Source organism: Vespa velutina, chromosome 7, assembly GCF_912470025.1.
Source record: "Vespa velutina chromosome 7, iVesVel2.1, whole genome shotgun sequence".
Taxonomy (NCBI): Eukaryota; Metazoa; Arthropoda; class Insecta; order Hymenoptera; family Vespidae; genus Vespa; species Vespa velutina.
Window position 1 is genome coordinate 9129533 of NC_062194.1, and position 16787 is coordinate 9146319.

A 16787-nucleotide genomic window follows, 5' to 3' on the forward strand; every position below is an offset into this window, starting at 1 on the left:
ATTACCGAAATTTCACTCTTTTTTAGGTTTTATATTGTGAAGGTGGACATCCTTGTGGTGCTTGCACCTACGTTACCTCGCCCATTAGGGCATACGCTACCAAACCACCTACAGACAGCAGCCATCACAGCCAAGTGACCTGACTCGGAAAAACTCAAAACTACTGCCGCCGACAGGGTAAGCGGATTAGCCACGAACAACCTCCTCGCAGCAACGTAATTCACGCTGATGTCTGCCGTGCCACGTGGAACCACGGGGAGCCTCACTCACAGTGCCACGGTCCTTGATACTTCTTCCGTAGGATAGGATGAGAATACCGGGATATCGGGTTTTTGGGAGATTATTGAGTTGTAGTTAGAAAAAAAAATTAGGGTGATGCATACGAGCGTCTGTGACCCTATCTTGTTCGGGAGTGAGTTAACCTGAGAAGATTACAGGCACCCATCTCCATCACCAGAACTCCGACAATCCCAGCTGAACAGGATTCATGAACTAATTACCCTTAATGAGGAGGGTTTTTTGCAAAATTCTGCGAAGAGGGAAAAGGCCTCGGCCGTGGAGACAAGATGTCTCACTGCTTCTGGCCAACTACTTTCGCGGAGAAATTCTTCTATAGCAATTCTCTGAGGTTCGAAAACCGGACATTCGATGATGTGATGCGAAACCGTGTCCTTATCGTTACACTCGCGTGTTCCATCCTTGACGAGGTTCAGCGACCTTAGTTTGGTCCTGAAAGCTCCGTGTTTTGAAAGAAATTCTGTTGTGAAGTGGTTTGGAGAAGGGAAACGGGGACCTATCTTTTTCTTGATGTCCGGGCAAAATGCGAAAGTTGTCCTTCCTTTGGAGGAATTTTCCCATCTCGACTGCCAATTCGTAAGGATTTCCTCATCAACCTGTTCTACTACCGTGCACTTAAGCTTCGTGCCTTCCTATTTTCGGATCGCTGTCTCGGTGTTTCTGTTTTTCCTAATGTCCTAATTCCCTAGTAGCTAATGTACTTAGCTTTGCGAACAGTGGACCGACCTCGTCATTCAGGTAACGGCAGTGTGTCGTGACCTCCAACCCTTTGTCGAAATGTACCCCAAGATATCTTACGGAATTCCTAAATTTTATACTATTATTCCCTATCCTTATGGTAGCACGTCTGCTAGCTAAGTTGGTTTTTTTCGCTGTCTTTCGTTTCCTATCTAGACGTTGTTCTCTCCTTTTACCGATGGGTTTTATTTTCACCCAGTCGCTTTTAATGACGATTGCTCCCGTCTTGCGCTCGGAGATTGACAGTTTCGCTCCATCCAGTGATGCTATCTACCGCGCGATTCCCATTTACGAGTCTCCATCTACGATAAGGAGTAGATTGTCCGCGTACGCGATCGCGTTGATTTCTGTGAATTCCTCTAGTATCCTGAGAAGCTGGTCGAACATAAGATTCCAGCAGGAAGAACCAAGAACCAATCTTTGAGGGAATCCTCTCGAGGCCTGTTTTGAGACCTCATGCTCCCTCAGAGCGATTTTGACCTTACGATCCGCGAAGTAGCTTATCATCACTTTAAAGACGCTTCTCGGACAGTCTCGATCTTTAAGTGCGTTGAGGACTGGAGACCACCATACGTTGTCGAAAGCTCCGAGATATCGAACATTAACGCGACAACATATCTCCGTGAGGAGGCATAACAATACGATGCATTTTCAGGATTGCATCTTCCGTTGAGAGTCCTTATACGAAGCCAAACTGTTTGTCCGAAATTTTTCCCAGCGCGAGGGAGATTTCGGTGAGGTACAACTTCAGCAGCCTTTCTAAAACCTTCCCTATGACGGAGAGAAGACATATCGGCCGGTTAGATTTGGGACCTTGCTCGTCTTTAATGCCATCCTTGAAGAGTGATCTTAAGGATATTATTACTATTATCGCTATTATTATTATTATTAATATTATTATCGTTATTATTATTATTATTAATATTATTAGCGGTACTATTATTATTAACATAACTATTATTATCGTTAATACTATTTTTTTTTGATGGTCTAAGAATGCCAATCTTTACGCACTAACCCAAGGACCCCACCCGCCTGGGGAACCATTGACCATTTGGGTCCCCCATTAAAGTCCCTGGAGTGTCGGGCTCACCGTTTGAATAGGCACTACCGACTAAACTCATATCCATCCTAGTTGCATAGTGAAACCATCCCGACACCGCCATGTGGCATTACTTCGAGGTGGCGCCACTGCATCAGGTCCCTCTACGGGACTCTCCCTTTGGCTCTACGTGGCAGGAACCTGGAGCAACTTTGTTGGCGTATCTATGGGCCGCCCATCTCCCTCTTCTTTCTGCGCAAGATGGCTACGTACCAGGCCACTTTGTTCCATTTCTCCTGACCTCGGAGCATTTTCTCGACAACGTTGTCGGGCAAAATGTCCCCGATGTCCCGCTCCAAGACGAGTCTTTCGGCGCTCCACCGGGTACATCTGAAGAATGTGTGTTGGGCGTCGCCGTTGGTCGAGTCTCCATAGGGGCAGTTGCCGTCTGCTACCTTCCTCATTTCTACGAGGTAGGAGCAGAACACGCCATGCTCTGTCAAGAATTGGGTGAGGTAGAAGTCGACCTCTCCCGCCTTCCGGTTTAGCCAGTTGTCTAGTCGACTGATAAGTCGGGCAGTTCATCTGCCCCTAGGTTCCTGTTCCCATCTGCTTTGCCAGGCCTCGATGCAGAGTTAGACCTGGCGATCCTTGATGCCTCCTCCTTCCCCAGAAGGTGCTTCTGCTGGTGGACGAATTGTCTCTCTTTAGTAGATCGATCGGGATTACCGCGAACAATAGCACTGCGGGCTCCGAGACCGTGCAGTAGAAGCACGCGATTCGGAGAGTGTCCGTCTTCTGTACCGTGGTTATGCGCTTGCGATATTTCTCATGTCGCAACGCCTCGGTCCAGACTTCTGCGCCATACAGCATTACTGCTGCGGCGGTGCGCATCAGTAGTCGCCTCATGCACGATCTGGGACCGTTGACGTTGGCCATGAGTGTGCCAAGTGAGGCTGTTACTTTTGCCGCCTTGTCGGCTGCCCTAATTATATGCTCTCCGTAATTTAGTTTACTGTCAAGCATTATTCCTAAATACTTGACAGCCGACTTAGTCTGGACCATCGCGTGTTGATGCGCTTCTTTGTACGTAGCACGATCTCAGTCTTCTGAGGTGCTAAGGACAGCCCGTAGTCTTCCATCCAGGAGATGACTCTGCGCATGACCTGATTGATCAGCAGCTGAGCCTTCTCCGTGTCTCTTGCAGTTATGACAGCTGCAATGTCATCTACGTACCCCACTATTAAAGCACCCTCAGGGACTGGCATACGTAAAATACCGTCGTAAAAAAATTCCGTCATAGAAAAGGATACCGTCGTAGAAAAATTACTATTATTATCGTTATTATTATTATCGTTATTATTATTATCGTTATTATTATTATCTTTATTATTATTATTATTATTATTATCGTTATTATTATTATCGTTATTATTATTATCGTTATTATTACTATCGTTATTATTATTATCGTTATTATTATTATATTTATTATTATAATAATAATTATTATTGTTATTTATATCGTTATTATTATTATTATTAATACGGTTATACTTATTATTATTTTCGTTATTATTGTTATTGTTGTTATAATATTTATTAATATTAACGTTATTATTATTATTAATGTTATAATAATTATTGTCGTTATTATAATTATTATTATTATTTTCGTTATTATTCCTACATTTATTACAATTATTGTCGCTATTACTATTATAATTATTATTCTCGTTATTTTTATTATTAATATTAATATCCTAAAAACTATTATCAATATTATGAACGTTATTACTCTTATTATTATTATTAATACTGTTATAATAATTATTGTCGTTATTATAATTATTATTATTATTTTCGTTATTATTCCTACATTTATTACAATTATTGTCGCTATTACTATTATAATTATTATTCTCGTTATTTTTATTATTAATATTAATATCCTAAAAACTATTATCAATATTATGAACGTTATTACCCTTATTATTATTATTAATACTGTTATAATAATTATTGTCAGTATTATAATTAATATTATTATTATCGTTATTATTCCTACATTTATTTCTATTATTGTCGCTATTAACATTATAAATATTATTGTCAACGCTTTTATTATTGTTACTATTATGACCTTTATTATTATTACAATTCTTACTATTGTTATTATTTCTACCATTTTCATTGTCGTTATTAGTATTATTAATATCATTATTATTAATATCGCTTAACATTATTGTTATTATTAGTGTAATTATTATTATTACTATAAATATTGTTATTATAGTTATTATTGTTATTGTTATTATTGTTATTATTGTTTATATTATTATTATTGTTGTTAATGATATTAATTTTATTATTGTTATAATTGTTTTTATTGCTATTATTGTTATAATTGTTATTATTGTTGTTATTGTTATTATTGTTATTGTTGTTATTGTTATTATTATTAATGTTATTATTATTATTTTTAATATGATCGTTATTATTACCATGATTATTATCGTTATTATTATAGACAATTTTGTTTTATATTATCGTTATTATTACCGTTATTATTATCGTTATTATCTTCGTTATTATTATCGTTTTATGAACCCTCATTATTATCGTTATTATTATCGATATTATTATCAATATTATTTTTATTATTCTTCTTCTTTGGATAAGGCCTGCTAGGGACCACGTGCCAATTTAATTCTTCACACTTAGCTGTTTTCTCTTCCGTTTTCTCCAAAGTTCCTTCATCTTTTCACTGTGTCGTTTCTTTCTTTACTCATACCACTTCGCACCAGGTTTCTTCTTGAATCTTCCTTGGAACCCTTCTATGCTTAATACCGTCTTTCTAAATATCTCTCTGTCTATAGTTTCTTCTTCACTTATATTGTATTTTTCTAAATGTTTCTTTAGTTCTTGAATCCACCTTGTTGTTGCATTTTTCTCCCAAATGTACATGAGTATCTTTCTTGTTAATTTGGAATCATCCATTCTGTAAATAGGGCCAAAAGATTGCAATCTTCTTTTCCTCATCATTTCTGTTATGTCTTCTATGTTCCTGTATATTTCATTATTAGATTTCAATTTCCATACTTTTATTGTTTTCACTGGACCTAAAATTTTCCTCATGATTCTCCTTTCTAGTACTTCTAGTTTATCTAATCTATAATTTAGTACCAAGCATTCACTCACGTATAAGCATTCTGGTTTCACTACTGTAGTTTAGTGCCTTATTTTAATATTTTTAGATAAACACTTTTTGTTTTAAAAATTCTAAGTGATACCATAAGCCCTTTCCATTTTGTGTACCCTTTCTTCTACTGCAGATTTTTCTAAACTATTTTCTTGAATTATTTCTCCCAGATATTTGAATTTCTTTACTTTATCCACTGGAACAATATAATAGTAGTTAAAAATTTCGGAGCGTTCTTAATGTTTGTAATAAATTTAATTTTTTCTACGGAGATTTTCAATCCTGCTTTGTTAGCTATTTTCTATTAATTAATTATAGAATATTAATTATATATTTCTATAAATATAATTATAGCGATAATTATAACGATAAAAGTAATCAATTTTTAATATAATTTGATCCAAGAGATTGTTGCACTTTTTAGGTTGTCTGATTCTATAGCAAAATCGTCTGCAAATGCTAGGCAATTTATTTCAATGCATTCGTTTTTTCTCCCCTAAGTTACTGGCGAAATGTTATGTTCTTTTAGCTTTACATTCCAAATTCTGACAATTTTTTCTAGAACTCAGTTGAACAGGAGAGATGATAAACCATCACCTTGCCTTACACCTATATTTATCTCAATAGGTTTGGATACTTATAAATTTTACTTCTGAAATCGTATCAGTAATTGATTCACGTATTAAGTTTTCCAATTTATTTTTAACTACAAATTCACGTATTGTTTTATCTATGGTTTCTCTATCAACCGAGTCAAATGCCTTTTTAAAATCTATAAAAGTTACAACTATGTCCTTTGAATTCAGTATCCTATGGCGAATTATGGATTTTAAGTTAAATCTTTGTTCTGATCAAGATCTACCTTTTCGAAATCCAGCTTGGTACTTGCCCAGTTGCTTGTCAAGTGTTGTTTCTATTCTATTCAGCAATATTTATGAGATTACCTTGTACGCAATTTGCAGAAGAGAGATGCCTCTATAGTTATTAATGTTCTGTTTGTCCCCTTTTTTATGTAATGAGTGAATTAGAGCTACTTGCCATTCTTCTGGAAACCTCTCTGTTCTCCAAATATCTTCAAAGATTAACTGCAGATCTTCAATGATTTTTGATTGAGACCATTTCAAATGTTCATCTATTATAGTGTCATCTCTACTAGCTTTATTATTTGATTTGAATGAGACCATTTCAAAAGTTCATCTATTATAGTGTCATCTCTACTAGCTTTATTATTTGATTTGAATGAGACCATTTCAAAAGTTCATCTATTATAGTGTCATCTCTACTAGCTTTATTATTTTTAAGATTGTTAATTGCTTCTGTAATTTCTTCAGCATTGGGTGGTATATCTCCTTCCAGATTTTCAGTTGTTTTAGAGAATTCCAACTTGGGTTTTAGTTCAAAGCAATTTAAAAGTTGATCAAAGTGCTTCGAAAATATTTCACAGTTCTCAGCATTGCTTAGGCCAAGTTTACCATTTTCACCTTTGAAGCATATGCTAGGCGCTTGATACCCCTTTAATTGACTCTTAAAAGTCTGATAGAAGTTTCGAAAATTATTTTTAACAAAGTTGTCTTGCATGTCAATAAATTGTGATTTTTCGAAAGATCTTTTGACTCCCCTTATTGTTCTAGCAGTGTCTTTCTTTTGTTGTTTGAATTGGTCATGGTGTTCAGTCTTCCCCGAGCATTTCCACTTTTTCCATTGTTTTGTTCTCTCCTGTAATGCATCTTCACATATTTGGTTCCACCAAGATTTTTTTCTATGCTTGGCCTAGTCCAAATGTTTTCTGGGCTGCGTTTGTTATTTCTTTAGATAAATCTTGCCATTTCCCATGATGAGTTACTTTTATTTCTTCCTGAAATGTTTCCAAAGTTTCTTGTGTAATTTGGCGTCTATTTGTGTTGTACTTTTTTATTTTTTCCCCTCTTCTGTGATTTCTGTTGGGTAAGAATTCGAGTTTGATTTTAGACAAATAGTGATCGGAGTCAAATTCTCTGCTTCTTACTACCTTGAAATTCATAATTTCCTTCATGTTTCTTTTGGATACAGCTACATGATCTAGTTGAAATTCACTTAGCATTGGATTAGGATAAATCGATGTTTTAGCTATTCTTGGCAATTTCCTGAAGAAAGTTGACATTAACTTCATTTGAAAGTTTTTACAAATAGTAATCAATCTCATCCTATTTCTGTTTGTTCTTTGGTGTGCAGCATATTCTCTCACTATTGGTCTATGAATTCTCTCTCTTCCTATTTGGGCATTGAAATCTCCAAGTAATATCACTACATTTGATTTTGGAATTTTAGACATTTCATCGTCCAGGAGGTCCCAGAATTCCTCTACTTTATTTGGGTTCTCCTTTTTGTCTTCATTTATTGGTGCATGACAATTAATAAAAGTATATAATTTATTTTTGCATTTCATTGTCAAAAGAGACATCCTTTCTGAGCAGGATTTGAATTCAGTTATATTGTCTAATAATCTTTTATGGATATAAAAGGTTGTTCCTAAGAGTGGCATTCTTTTCATAATTTTAATCGCAGGTTTACCTTTAAAGATTCTATAATCTTTTGTTTCTGTCACATTTTTATCCAAAAGTCTCGTCTCCTGTATTGCTAAAATTTGAATTTCGTTACACAGCTGTTGAGAAATATGATTTTTGAAGTATCAGCATTTTATATTAAAATTATTTTAGGTTCTTTTCTTTATAATGTTTTAACAAACCTACTATTGTTCAGTATTTTTAAGTAGTTTTAATTCTTTTGTTTACCAACTTTCAGCAAAGAATTTACATTTAAAGTGCCCACAAAAAACTTCCGTTTAAACTTAAGTCTGGAAGGATTCCAAGGATGCTCCGACTCATCCTTATTGCAAATGTTGGGACTCCCCAGAACCCTAGGTCCCGATGCATTGCATAACGAAATGGTGGATTTCTCTTCTGATTTGCCACTTGGTGTAGTGCTTTCTTTCAGCGAATTTTCCGTTCTACAATTGAAATTGTGTGTTTCACTCGTAGGAATAAAATTTCAAAGCAAGATCAGATTGTTAGTCCGAAATGATTTGTTTTTGTGGTTGACTCCTCTAGATTCTTCCGCCCTCACAACCGTTGAGAAGTATGATCTTTGAAGTATCAACATTTTATATTAAAATTATTTTAGATTCTTTTCTTTATAATGTTTTAACAAACCTACTATTGTTTAGTATTTTTAATATTTAAATAAATGAATTATTGTTTAAACATTACTTGATTATATCCGGCGTACTTGAAAGATTGTTTAATTAATTATAAAATTAGCGAGAATATTAATTTATAAGCATTATAATCGTTATTATTATCGTTAATATTATCGTTATTATTATAGATATTATTATCGTTATTATAATCGTTATTAATATCTTTATTATTATCGTTATTATTATCGTAATTATTATCGTTAATATTATCGTTATTATGATTAATATTATTATATTTATTATTATCGTCATTTTTATAGTTAATACTATCGTTATAATTACCGTTATTATTATCGTTATTAACATCGTCATTATTATCAATATTATTAACGTTAATTTTATCGCTATTCTTACCGTTATTATTATTGTTATTATTATCGTTATTATTATCGTTATTATTCTCGTCATTATTACCGTTATTATTATAGTTATTATTATCGTTATTATTATCGTTAATTGTATCGTTAATAATATCGTTATTACTATTATTATTATTATCGTAATTATTAACCTTATCATTATCGGTATTAATCTAGTTATTATTTTCGTTATTAATATCAATATTATTGTCGATATTGTTAACGTATTATTATCGTTGTTATTATCGCTATTACTATGCTCAACCAGGTTAGCTACTCAACCAGGTTATGCGCAGAGTTATCTCATGGATGGCGCAGGTTCGTTGTAGGAAACGCGATGGTCCAGACTAAGTCGGCTGTCAAGTATTTAGGAATAATGCTTGACAGTAAACTAAATTACGGAGAGCATATAATTAGGGCAGCCGACAAGGCGGCAAAAGTAACAGCCTCACTTGGCACACTCATGGCCAACGTCAACGGTCCCAGATCGTGCATGAGGCGACTACTGATGCGCACCGCCGCAGCAGTAATGCTGTATGGCGCAGAAGTCTGGACCGAGGCGTTGCGACATGAGAAATATCGCAAGCGCATAACCACGGTACAGAAGACGGACACTCTCCGAATCGCGTGCTTCTACTGCACGGTCTCGGAGCCCGCAGTGCTATTGTTCGCGGTAATCCCGATCGATCTACTAAAGAGAGACAATTCGTCCACCAGCAGAAGCACCTTCTGGGGAAGGAGGAGGCATCAAGGATCGCCAGGTCTAACTCTGCATCGAGGCCTGGCAAAGCAGATGGGAACAGGAACCTAGGGGCAGATGAACTGCCCGACTTATCAGTCGACTAGACAACTGGCTAAACCGGAAGGCGGGAGAGGTCGACTTCTACCTCACCCAATTCTTGACAGAGCATGGCGTGTTCTGCTCCTACCTCGTAGAAATGAGGAAGGTAGCAGACGGCAACTGCCCCTATGGAGACTCGACCAACGGCGACGCCCAACACACATTCTTCAGATGTACCCGGTGGAGCGCCGAAAGACTCGTCTTGGAGCGGGACATCGGGGACATTTTGCCCGACAACGTTGTCGAGAAAATGCTCCGAGGTCAGGAGAAATGGAACAAAGTGGCCTGGTACGTAGCCATCTTGCGCAGAAAGAAGAGGGAGATGGGCGGCCCATAGAAGTGCCAACAACGCTGCTCCAGGTTCCTGCCACGTAGAGCCAAAGGGAGAGTCCCGTAGAGGGACCTGATGCAGTGACGCCACCCCGAAGTAATGCCACATGGCGGTGTCGGGATGGTTTCACTATACCACTAGGATGGATATGAGTTTAGTCGGTAGTATCTATTCAAACGGTGAGCCCGACACTCCAGGGACTTTAATGGGGGACCCAAATGATCAAGGGTTCCCCAGGCGGGTGGGGTCCTTGGGTTAGTGCGTAAAGATTGGCATTCTTAGACCATCAAAAAAAAATAGTATTAACGATAATAATAGTTATGTTAATAATAATAGTACCGCTAATAATATTAATAATAATAATAATAACGATAATAATATTAATAATAATAATAATAGCGATAATAGTAATAATATCCTTAAGATCACTCTTCAAGGATGGCATTAAAGACGAGCAAGGTCCCAAATCTAACCGGCCGATATGTCTTCTCTCCGTCATAGGGAAGGTTTTAGAAAGGCTGCTGAAGTTGTACCTCACCGAAATCTCCCTCGCGCTGGGAAAAATTTCGGACAAACAGTTTGGCTTCGTATAAGGACTCTCAACGGAAGATGCAATCCTGAAAATGCATCGTATTGTTATGCCTCCTCACGGAGATATGTTGTCGCGTTAATGTTCGATATCTCGGAGCTTTCGACAACGTATGGTGGTCTCCAGTCCTCAACGCACTTAAAGATCGAGACTGTCCGAGAAGCGTCTTTAAAGTGATGATAAGCTACTTCGCGGATCGTAAGGTCAAAATCGCTCTGAGGGAGCATGAGGTCTCAAAACAGGCCTCGAGAGGATTCCCTCAAAGATTGGTTCTTGGTTCTTCCTGCTGGAATCTTATGTTCGACCAGCTTCTCAGGATACTAGAGGAATTCACAGAAATCAACGCGATCGCGTACGCGGACAATCTACTCCTTATCGTAGATGGAGACTCGTAAATGGGAATCGCGCGGTAGATAGCATCACTGGATGGAGCGAAACTGTCAATCTCCGAGCGCAAGACGGGAGCAATCGTCATTAAAAGCGACTGGGTGAAAATAAAACCCATCGGTAAAAGGAGAGAACAACGTCTAGATAGGAAACGAAAGACAGCGAAAAAAACCAACTTAGCTAGCAGACGTGCTACCATAAGGATAGGGAATAATAGTATAAAATTTAGGAATTCCGTAAGATATCTTGGGGTACATTTCGACAAAGGGTTGGAGGTCACGACACACTGCCGTTACCTGAATGACGAGGTCGGTCCACTGTTCGCAAAGCTAAGTACATTAGCTACTAGGGAATTAGGACATTAGGAAAAACAGAAACACCGAGACAGCGATCCGAAAATAGGAAGGCACGAAGCTTAAGTGCACGGTAGTAGAACAGGTTGATGAGGAAATCCTTACGAATTGGCAGTCGAGATGGGAAAATTCCTCCAAAGGAAGGACAACTTTCGCATTTTGCCCGGACATCAAGAAAAAGATAGGTCCCCGTTTCCCTTCTCCAAACCACTTCACAACAGAATTTCTTTCAAAACACGGAGCTTTCAGGACCAAACTAAGGTCGCTGAACCTCGTCAAGGATGGAACACGCGAGTGTAACGATAAGGACACGGTTTCGCATCACATCATCGAATGTCCGGTTTTCGAACCTCAGAGAATTGCTATAGAAGAATTTCTCCGCGAAAGTAGTTGGCCAGAAGCAGTGAGACATCTTGTCTCCACGGCCGAGGCCTTTTCCCTCTTCGCAGAATTTTGCAAAAAACCCTCCTCATTAAGGGTAATTAGTTCATGAATCCTGTTCAGCTGGGATTGTCGGAGTTCTGGTGATGGAGATGGGTGCCTGTAATCTTCTCAGGTTAACTCACTCCCGAACAAGATAGGGTCACAGACGCTCGTATGCATCACCCTAATTTTTTTTTCTAACTACAACTCAATAATCTCCCAAAAACCCGATATCCCGGTATTCTCATCCTATCCTACGGAAGAAGTATCAAGGACCGTGGCACTGTGAGTGAGGCTCCCCGTGGTTCCACGTGGCACGGCAGACATCAGCGTGAATTACGTTGCTGCGAGGAGGTTGTTCGTGGCTAATCCGCTTACCCTGTCGGCGGCAGTAGTTTTGAGTTTTTCCGAGTCAGGTCACTTGGCTGTGATGGCTGCTGTCTGTAGGTGGTTTGGTAGCGTATGCCCTAATGGGCGAGGTAACGTAGGTGCAAGCACCACAAGGATGTCCACCTTCACAATATAAAACCTAAAAAAGAGTGAAATTTCGGTAATCAGCTAACTGTCGAATGTCACGTTCCAGAAGACCGGACCGAAGAATGATACCTGAGCCACACCGGCCGTGACCTTCATTCTTCTCTGCCTCTCTGTGGTTTAATACAGAAATAATAATAAAAATAACGAAATAAGAAAAAATAATAATAATAAAAATAACAATAATAATAATAATAATCATAACGATAATAATAATAACGATAACGATAATAATAATAATAATAATAATAATAACGATAATAATAATAATAAAGATAATAATAATAACGATAATAATAATAACGATAATAATAATAACGATAATAATAATAATAACAATAATAATAACGATAATAATAAAAATAATAATAATACTAATATGTATTAATATTATTATATATTAATATTATTATCATTATTATAATAAAAATAATAATACGATGACAATAATAATAATAAAATTAATATTAACGGTAACAATAATTTTAATAATAATAACGATAATAATAATAATAATGGCAATAATAATAAAGATAATAAAAATAATATTAATAATAAAAATAATAATAATAACAATTATAAAATTAATAATAATGCTAAAGATAATAAAAGTAATAGAAATAGTAACGGTCACAATAATTTTAATATTACTAAAGATAATGATAAGAAAAATAATAATAGCGATAATAAAAATAATAATAATAACGATATACAATAATAATAAAAATAATGAAGATAAAAATAACGATCTTAAAAATAACGATAATAATAATAAATATATTTATAACGATATTAATAATGAAAATAATAAAAGATAATAATAATAATAACTTTTATTATTATTATAATTATTATTATAACGATAATAATGATAATAATATGATCGATAATAATAACGATAATAATAATAACGATAATAATAATTATAATAATAATAATAATAACGATAATAATAATAACGATAATAATAATAACGATAATAATAATAACGATAATAATAATAATAATAATAACGATAATAATAATAACGATAATAATAATAACGATAATAATAATATCGATAATAATAATAACGATAATAATAATAATGATAAAAATAACAATAATAATAACGATAATAATATACGACAATAATAGTAAGAGTAATGAAGATAACCAAAATTACTATAATAATGATAATAATAATAATACCCATAAATATAATGATGAAAATATTAATAATAAAAAGAACATTAACACTAATAATTACGAAAATAATAATAAGAATATGATATAATAACAACAAGCAATAATAACAATAATAATTATATTAACGATAACAATGATAATAACAACTATATACTAATAATATTAATAACGATAATAACAATAGCGATTATGGTAATAACGCAAATAATAATAATAATATTAATAACGATAATAATAAAAATAATAATAATAATAATAATAATAATAATGATGTAATAATATGAATAATAATAATAATAACTATACTATTAATAACGATAATAATACACGATAATAACAATAACGATAATAATAATAAAAATAATAATAACGATAATAATAATTATAATAATAATAATAACGATAATAATAATAATAATTATAATAATAATAATGATAATAATGATGATAATAACAATATTAATAACGATCATAATAAATATTGTAATACTAATATCGATTTTAATAATAATAACAATAATAATAATAAGAGTGAAAATAATTATAATAACAAAAACGAAAATAATAATAACAACGATAATAATGACGATAGTACAAAACGATAATAATAAAGATAATAATAATGACGATAATAATGATTAAAATTCTAAAAACGATAATAATAGCGATAGTTAAAGCGATAATAATAATTACCATAATAAAAATAATAATAATTGTTATTACAATTGTCATTATTATCGTTATTATTACAGTTATTATTACCGTTATTGTAACCGTTTAATTTATCTTTAATATTTTTGTTATTATTATCCTTATTATAGGCGTTATTATTATCGTTATTCTTAACATTTCTTATTATCGTTATTATAATCTTTATTATTCTCGTTACTATTATCGTTATTATTATAGTTATTATTATCGGTATTATTATCGTTATTATTATTTTTATTATTATCGTTATTATTATCGTAACTGTTATTGTTAATATTATCTTTATTAATATAGTTACTAATATCGTTATTATTATCGTTATTATTTTTACTAATATTATAGTTTTTTTTATCGCTTATTATTAACGTTACGAATATCATGAATATTATCGTTATTTTAATCTTGATTATTATCGTTATTATTTTTTAAATTGTAATAGATATTATTATCACTATTACAACCGATATTGTTTCCGTCATTATTTCCTTTACTATTAACGTTATTATTACATTATTATTACCATTATTATTATCGTTGTTATTATCGTAATTATTATCGTAATTATTATTTTTTTTGTACCGTTATTATTCCAGTTATGTTTGCCGATATTATTACCATTACTATTAACTTCACTATTACCGTTATTTTTATCTTTATTATTATCGTTATTATTGTTTTTATTACTAGAATTATTATTATTATCGTCACTATTATTTATATTATTATTGTAATTACTATAGTTACTATTATTGATATTATTATTGTTATTATTATTGATCTTATTATCGTTATTATGTTCGTTCTTATTATCGTCAGTATTATTTTTATTTTTATTGTAATAATTCTAATTATTATCATTATTATCATGATTATTATCGATATGAAGAAAGTTATAATTACCCTTATTGTTCTCGTTATTATTATCGTTACTTTTATTGTTATTTTTAACGTTATTATTATCGTTATTATTCCCGTTATTATTACCATTATTAAACTCGTTATAATTATCGTTATTTTTATCATTTATTATTAACACGATTATTATCGTTTATATTATCGTTATTATAATCGTCATTAATATCGTTACTATTATCGTTATGTTTATCGTTATTATTATCGTTATTTTTTCCTGACTGGACGGAATATTTCTAATACCAAAAGTCGTGTTGGTTCGAGAGGAACTCGCACAACATTCTCTCGACTAGTCGGGAAATTTCCAAGTACGACAGTCGCACTTGTTAGAGATTCACTTGTATAACTTTTTTTCGACTAAGCGGATTATTTCCACGTCCGACATCCGCATTGGCTCCAGAGGCACTCGCATAACTTTCCATTTACTAATTGGAATATTTCCATATCAGTCTGCCAGATTGGTTCGAGAGGAACTCGCGTAAATTTCCCTCAACTAGTCTGAATATTTCCAAGTCCATACACCGAATTGGTTCAATAGTCACTCGCATAACTTTATCTTGACTAGTCGAAATATTAACAAATCCGCCAGTCGCAATGGGTCCAGATTCGCACGCACTACACTCACTTTACTAGTCGGTATATTTCGAAGTACGACAGCCACATTAGTTCGAGAGGGATTCGCATAACTTTCCCTCGACTATTTGTAAAGTTTCTAAGTCCGACAACAATATTGGTTCGAGAGCAAATCGCGTAACTTTCCCTCAACTAGTCGGAATATTTCCAAGCACGACAATAGCATTGATTCACAAGTTACTCGCATACCTTTCTTTCGACTAATCGGTACAATTCCAAGTCCAACAGCCGTATTGGGTCCAAAGGCACTCGTGTAACTTTCCTCTACTAGTCGGTATAAGTCTAGATCAGACAATAGTATTTGTAATGGAGTTATTTGCAAAACATTCCTTCGCTTAGTAAAAATACTTCTAAGACCGACAATCGCATTAATTCACAAGTCACTTGCATTACTCTCACTCGAGTAGTTGGCATATATCTATGTCCGACAGTGGCATTGGTTCGAGTGGCACTCGCGTAACTTACCCTCGACTATTCAGAATATTTTTATATCCAAGAGTTACATTATTTCACAAGTCACTCGCATAACTTTCCATATATTAATCGGAATATTTCCATGTCCGTAATTCGTATTGGTTCGAAGGACATTCGGCTAACTGTTGCTTAATTAGTCAGAATATTTCCAAGACAGACAGTCGCATTGGTTCGAGATGCATTCGCATATATTTACCTCGACTAGTCGATATATTTCCAAGACAGACAGTCGCATTGGTTCGAGATGCATTCGCATATATTTACCTCGACTAGTCGATATATTTCCAAGTCCGACAGTCGAATTGGATGGAGAAACACTCACATAATATTCCCTCGACTAGTCGGAATACATCCAGGTCTGGCATTTGCATTGGCTCGAGAGGCACTCGCATAACTTTTCCACAATCAGTAGGAATATTTCTACGTGCGAAAATCGCTTTGGTTCGAGAGTCATTCTCCATAACCTTCCATCGATTATTCGGAATATTTCCAAGTCTGAAAGTCGCTTTGGTTCGAGTGGCACTCTCACAACACTCTT

General features: G+C 34.1%; 1 protein-coding gene across 1 annotated transcript; it reads right to left on the bottom strand.

Moving 5' to 3' along the window:
- Nucleotides 1-2668: 2668 nt before the first annotated feature.
- On the bottom strand, nucleotides 2669-3103 carry LOC124950651. Its single transcript, XM_047497624.1, has one exon. The coding sequence runs from the start codon at nucleotides 3101-3103 to the stop codon at nucleotides 2669-2671; it is 435 nt and encodes a 144-aa protein (XP_047353580.1).
- Nucleotides 3104-16787: the final 13684 nt, after the last annotated feature.